At 42.8% G+C, this 6989-nt stretch overlaps 1 protein-coding gene across 1 annotated transcript; it reads right to left on the bottom strand.

Annotated features, from left to right (window-relative positions):
• Nucleotides 1-764: 764 nt before the first annotated feature.
• LOC138598488 (uncharacterized) lies at nt 765-6583 on the bottom strand (the record flags this gene model as incomplete). Its single annotated transcript, XM_069670283.1, has 5 exons — nt 765-1067; nt 1149-1280; nt 1416-1550; nt 5796-6130; nt 6247-6583. Coding segments are annotated over 5 exons (1242 nt in total), but the record flags the coding sequence as incomplete, so codon positions are not given.
• Between the last annotated feature and the right edge of the window lie 406 nt (nt 6584-6989).

Here is a 6989-nt window from a genome sequence, read left to right as displayed (position 1 = left end):
ATGTTTAAGATTGTGTAGAGGACATATACACAGCAGTTCAAGGTCAAAAGACTCTACATGTTTATTCTCTCTAACTTTGTGTCTCAGTGCACACATGGCAAAATTTGGAGTGTGACCAAAGTTGATATGTCTTTTTGCGAAGCAGATGATCAATCAAATGACCTTGATCCAAAATATGAAGAAGTGTTGTTTGTGCATGAAATTCTTAGTGTGTTTTTTTCAGTTTTGTTATGGGCGGTTTATAACATTATTTTCTATCATAGTAACAAGCTGTACATTCATGCCAGCCCTCTGTCACCTTTGAGTTCTTCACATCTCATGACTCTCTGTGTGGTTTTCACCACAGTTCCTCTCCTCTCTCCACTGTCCTTGAACCTGCAGGCCACAACCTACACTGCAGCTAAAGTGACACTGTCCTCTATTCCTCCTCCTCCTCTATTCCTGTTCACTGTGTGAAAACATCCAGGTTTTTTTTCTTCTGCTTTTCTTTCTGCTTTAGAGAAACGGTCAACAATAGTCAGAATAATTGTGTTACCATAGATGGTGGTAACCCAGTAACGAAGTCCACTGCGATGTGTGACCAGGGACGATGAGGTATGGGCAAGGGAAGGAGGGGACCAGCTGGAGCTCGGTTGGAGGACTTACTACGGGCACAAACGGAGCAGGCGGCAACAAACTCCCTGGTGTCGGCAGTCATAGATGGCCACCAGAAGCGCTGTTGCAGCAGGGAGAGTGTGTGATGATAACCAGGATGGAGGGCCAACTTAGAAGAGTGCCCCCACTGGAGCACTGGGGACCTCAGAGGAGGGGGAACGAAGAGACGATCTGAAGGACAGCTCGTATACAGGTATAGGATGAACTTGGTTGGCCTCCTGAACCACACGCTCGATCTCCCAACTGGCCGCCCCGACCACACAAGTGGACGGCAGGATGGTTTCCTCAGGGATGTCTTCCACTGGGGGTGCAAACTGGTGAGAGAGAGCACCAGGTTTGATGGTCCGGGACCCAGGTCGGTGAAGTTGAATCTTCCAAGAAACAAAGCCCACCGAGCCTGGCGAGAGTTGAGTCTGCGTGCAGAACGAAGATAAGACAGTTTTTTATGGTCAGTCCAAACAAGGCACCACAGCAAGGAGCTCTCGATTCCCCACATTATAGTTTCTTTCGGCTGGAGTGAGCCGTCGGGAGAAGGCGGCGCAGGGGTGGAGCTTCTGGTCCACAGGGGAACGTTGTGACAGGATGGCCCCAAAACCTGAGTCAGAGGCGTCAACTTCCACTACAAACTGTAAGTCAGGATCTGGGTGAACTAACACAGGTGCACAAGAGAACATGGTCTTAAGTCTATCAAAAACAGTCTGAGCTTCAGATGACCACTCAAAAGAACGTTTTACACAAGTCAGTTTAGTTAAGGGGCTCACCAGCTGGCTGTAGATCTTAATAAACCTTCTGTAAAAATTGGCGAACCCCAGAAACCTCTGGAGCTGTTTACGGGACTCAGGTGTTGGCCAGTCGAGCACAGCCTTAATCTTGGCCGGATCTGGCTTCAGCTGGCCCTTCTCAATAACAAACCCCAAGAAGGAGATAGTGGACACATGCAACTCACATTTCTCTGCTTTAGCAAACAGTTTGTTTTCGAGCAACCTTTGCAAGACCGCTCGTACATGGACAATGTGTTCATCAACATCTTTAGAAAAAATCAGAATGTCATCTAAACAGACAAAAACAAATCTGTTCAACATGTCTCTGAGAACGTCATTGATTAAGGCCTGAAACACAGCCGGAGCATTGGTGAGACCAAAAGGCATTACCTGGTACTCAAAGTGACCCAGGTGAGTGTTGAAAGCAGTCTTCCATTCGTCCCCCTCCCGTCCCCTCCTATTCTTACCAAGTGGTAAGCGTTGCGAAGTCCAGTTTAGTGAAGATTCCTGCGTCATGGAGGGGGGTGAAGGCAGAGTCGATAAGAGGCAGAGGATATTTGTTTTAAACAGTTATATCATTCAGACATCTGTTATCGATGCAGGGACGAAGAGTCTTGTCCTTCTTTTCAGAAAAGAAAAATCCTGCACCGACAGGGGATGATGATGGGCGGATGAGACCTGCAGCTAATGAGTCCTTGATGTAGATGATGTAGTCTCCATAGCATCTTTCTCAGGTCTGGACAGGTTATACAGTTTCTTGGAAGGCAGGGGGGCACCAGAAAGCAAGTCAATAGCACAGTCATATGGTCTATGTGGGGGCAAACACAAAGCTCTATCCTTGCTGAACACTTGCTTAAGGTCATGATAGGCACTGGGGACAGCTGAGAGGTCCATGTCTTCAGGTGAAGACTGGGAGATAGAAATACTAACTGGAATAGCTGACTTCAGGCAGTTTTGGTAACAGGAGCTGCTCCAAGAAGTAACGGAAGTAGTAGACCAGTCTATATGAGGGTTATGTAGCTTAAGCCAGGGAAGACCTAAAACTATGGGCGTGGTAGGTGAGGGAATAACGTACAATTCAACTGTCTCAGTGTGGTTACCAGAAAGAGTGACAGAAATGGGGGCAGTACGATTAGTCACATAAGGCCAACACATTCTTAGGTTCAGGTAAAATAACCAAAGGTATGTTAGCCTGCTGAACCAAACCTGAGTCAACGAAGTTGTCATCAGCCCCAGAGTCAACTAAAACATGTACAGGGAGAGTGTCCAGTGCAAAGTACCTCTCAGCTGGATGCGTTTGGAGGAGATTAAGGATGAGTTGGCAGCCAGGGATGAAACTTCCTCGTTAGAGGAGCTAATAGGTTTAGCCACAAGACTAGACAATAGGCTAAGGGAGAGACGCAGGGAGAGAACAGAGAGGCAGAGGGCCACCAGCACCACATCTACTCCTCACCATCGCCTGCCGTCCGCCCAGCCTTCATCTCCTCAGAAAGTCCCTTTAAAAAAGCTCCCTGAAGCGCGGACTCATTCCAACCACTTTCTGCTGCTAGAACACCAAAATCTAAAGCATATTGAGAAACAGAATTTCTTCCCTGGGAGAGTGACAAGAGCTGACTAACTGCCTCTTTCCCTTTAACGGCATGATCAAAAACCTTGCGCATTTCAGCAGTAAAAGCATGAAAGTCTGCACACAAAGTGTGGTTATTAAGGGAGATGGCTGATGACCAGGAAGCTGCCTTGTCAGAACATAAACTCATGATGAAAGTAATGCGGGACTGATCTGTATAATAAGTATCAGGTTTCTGATTGAAAACAAGATTACACTGATGTAAAAATTGTTATTTTGCAGAGCGAGGCGTCAACGTGGTCCTGAAAGGTCAGGCCAGAGAATGCATCTGATTGGTTATCGCTGACGTTCAAAGTGCATTTCCTGCCACACTAGTTCTTGTCCTCATTAAGTGTAAAACCATTCATGCTCTTACTGAAATATTTAACAGAGAAGGGCTTTTATTTTACCCATTAATCAGTGGTGTAGTGATCCTTGGAGAAGTGGGTATACTCTTAATTCATGCCCTGTTTTTGAGCAGCCCATTCAGCAAAGGATAGACGCCCTGTTTTATAAACAGTGACATGTAAGACTACTCTATTTAGTTTACCCAAAAATGGGCCAGTAGTATTTGCACATTGTCACATACTTTCTGCTGCTTGACCTCAGGGAATAAGGATTATGAAATTATGAAATTACTGACCCAATACTGCCCCACAGACTAGTGAGAGATGTCTACAGAAAAACAACAAACATGATTGACTGACAGGCTATAGCCTAAATGTAACAAGGTAAACAATGACCACAAGCTATTCAAATGTGGAAAGTCACCCCAGTAATCTTGATTTTTAAGCTTCAGCAATAAAAAAGCACCCACGCACCGTAGTTGACGTCTTCATCAGCCGTTGTACTGACATCTTTAGCTGTGGGTGAAGAGGCAGCATGGGCATCCTGTGCAACAGGGGTGGGGGACGGACCGAGCGCGCTCCCAGAGTCTGGGCTAACGGAGCTGCTAGCATTGCTAAGATTAGCTGAGCTGCTGGCTGGTGTAGATTCGCAAGGACATTTGCAATTGAGAAAGGACATTTTTGTTTGAATAGCTCGCTTCATCTTACCTGGCTGTTCATAAACGTTACATAGCGTATTCTAACGGCGAATAGTTTAAAAGTGAACTAACAAAATTACCGTTAGGCAATAATTCTTTTCCCAGGTATCACCCGCCCTACTCTGCCTCTGATTGGCTCATCAGTCCTGCATAATGAGTACTGGCCAATGAGAGGCAGCTTAGGGTGGGTCATGCATGCCACCATCCTATGAAAGATAATTGGGCAATTTGGCTTGCATACATGAATGTTGCAAGGGGATAAGAGGGTATATGCAATGCTGACTGATGAATAAGTGGGTATACGCCTTATACCCGTGTATACCCTGCACTACACCACTGCCTTTAATGCCATTATATCTGACTGCTGTTCTGCAGTGACAGACATCACATCTTAAAGACTTTACAGCCATGCTAGCAGCTCTGTGAGACTGCACTTACACAGCGGTGCATTGAGCTAATCCATATTGTTCCCATTATGTCAGAAAAAATGGAACGTTATCAGAGTTCTTTATTGTAATGCAGACTTTATACGAGAAACTCAGTCCATCACTTCTGATTTCTTTTTAAAGGACAGTACAAAATATCATTGCTAAATAATTAAATTGATGCGATTATGAAATTAAGAATCTGAAAATGGTGCAGCTTGATTGAATTACAACCACAGATCTTTTTCAAAATAAAAGTCTGCCTTTTGAGGAAGGAAGCAACACAAATCCACAAACATCACAGTCTTTTATTAAAACAATTTTTGCCTTGCATTGACACAAAAATGTGAATATTTTCAAATCATAATGAAAAAACTCCCCTTTTTAATAGTCTAAAATAATAATAAGAAAAATAATAGCATAGAAAAAATCCAAAACTGACAGCAAACAGATTAGCAAAAATATAATGTCAAAGATACACAAACATTTTTAAGGTTATCCAAATGAAATGTTATCGTTATGCTGTGGTCACATGGTTGTTAAGTAGTATTTTTACACAGGCTTCCAAAAATGTATATTAAATATATATGATTGCTTTAATGAGAAAATCCTTGCATTGTTTGGATTGTTAGTCTACACAAAAGCCCTGACATCGCTGTAGATAGTCTCTCCCTCTGCTGCTGTTACGTTCCTCTTCTTCTTCGTTCTCTCTGCTTTGCCAGTTCTCTTTGAAAAGGCTGGTGCAGAATAAACCAATGAGTCCTCATTTCTCTGAGGAAACACACAGAAAAAGGTTTTGAGATGGAAGATCCAAAATCTCTTTTCATTTCATCTTTTCTTTATAGATCTTACCTGCTGACTTGGCTGCTCGGCTCTGGCTGTTGCAGCATTTGTGGGCAGAGCAACAGCAGCTGTGTTAAAACAATCAAACCAAAGATGGAGAACGTTAATCTACACTAAGAGGCAACAAGTTAATATTTTGCTGAATACTGTTTGATAGATTTATGGATGAGAAATTTTAATTACCGTTACAACATTTTGTCTTGATGGTATAAATCAGGAAGGCGATGACAATCAGACTTAAAGCCAAAGCAGCTGATAACAGAAATATAACTGTATCGGTCTTCTCCAAATGCTGCATGTCGTCTGCTGACGAATCTAGAAAACACTGAGAGTTAGCAGGTTTTTGATAAGAAAAAAGTTTTGTGTCGCATCAATCCAATGGATTTAACCAGATTCTAAATTAATTATAATCAATGATTTGTATGAAATTCTAACTTACCTTCAATGTTAAGCTTAGTTCCTTTTCCAAACAGTATCTCTCCACATGTGGCCACAGCACAGTAATAAGTCCCGGCATCAGAGGAGCTGACGGTCTTAGAGAAGCTGTAGACACATTTCTGTGGAGAGCGAGCCTCAGGACTGTTCTCACATTCATCTGTTCTGTTTCCAAGAGTGTAAATGACACTGGGATGAGATTCATCTGATCCGGATCTGAACCAGAACACGCTGTGTTTTCCTGGACATGTTTTGTAGTCAGAGTCAGAGAGGAGTGAACACTGCAGAGTCACTGAGTCTCCTGGACGGACTGGATCAGAGGATACGTCTTGAATGACGGCAGTGATGTCAGGTGCACGTCCTGAGAAATTCAAACCAGAAAATAAACATGCTTCACTAGTTACAATTATAAACGCTTTCCTATTAACAATGTACATTTTATAGAATATTAAAGTTTACCTGGTGTATTTTATTTACCTGTAACTGTCAGAAATGTTCCTTTCAAAAGGGTCATTTTAAGTGTTCTTTGTTTAACACAAAAGTAAAGTCCAGAATCACTGAGCTGTGTTTGATTGATAATCAGGACAAATGTTCCAGGCTCTTGTTTTGCTGTGATGCCAGGAGTTTCAATAACACCGTCGTATTCAAAGGGATATGTTCCTCCCAAAACTTCAGGCAAGGCTCCAGAAACTAGCCTGATCCAAAATAAGTGTGTTTTAAGCCAAGAGTTGTCGCGGGGACACGTCAGCTTCACATCACCTCCAGCACCAACAGTCTTTGTCTCAAAGGTCTGATCGTCTGTGCATCCTGAAGACAATAAAGAAATACATGTTGGTTATTAACAACCAGGAAATAAAATGTATGCCCTGTGCTGAACTTAAAATACATCTTGAACACATTTGAAAGTTTTACATATACTTACGACTCAGTCTGAGCATCAGAAGTAAAACAAATACAGTCAGCATTTTGTTGTAAGTCCACTTCAGACAGCACTAACATTAGCATGTACGAGAAGATGACTGTCCTAGATATAATCATATCGAGTGGGAGGGAACAACTACAGAGCATTTTGATTGGCCACTTGTTATGATGATTTTACACTGTATTACCACAGTGGAAAAAAATCATTCAAGCCCGAGCACATGAAACAATACAAGCAGCAAGCTTGTTTCATGTTTCGTGGTGAAGAGGAAACAGAGTTTAACTACAGTAATGAAAGA

This window comes from Semicossyphus pulcher, unplaced genomic scaffold (assembly GCF_022749685.1).
Source record: "Semicossyphus pulcher isolate SPU_LCO1_2020_fin unplaced genomic scaffold, fSemPul1.0.p SCAF_2, whole genome shotgun sequence".
Lineage (NCBI taxonomy): Eukaryota > Metazoa > Chordata > Actinopteri > Labriformes > Labridae > Semicossyphus > Semicossyphus pulcher.
The sequence above is the reverse complement of the archived record's forward strand: the minus strand, read 5'-3'. Positions and strand labels throughout refer to the sequence as shown.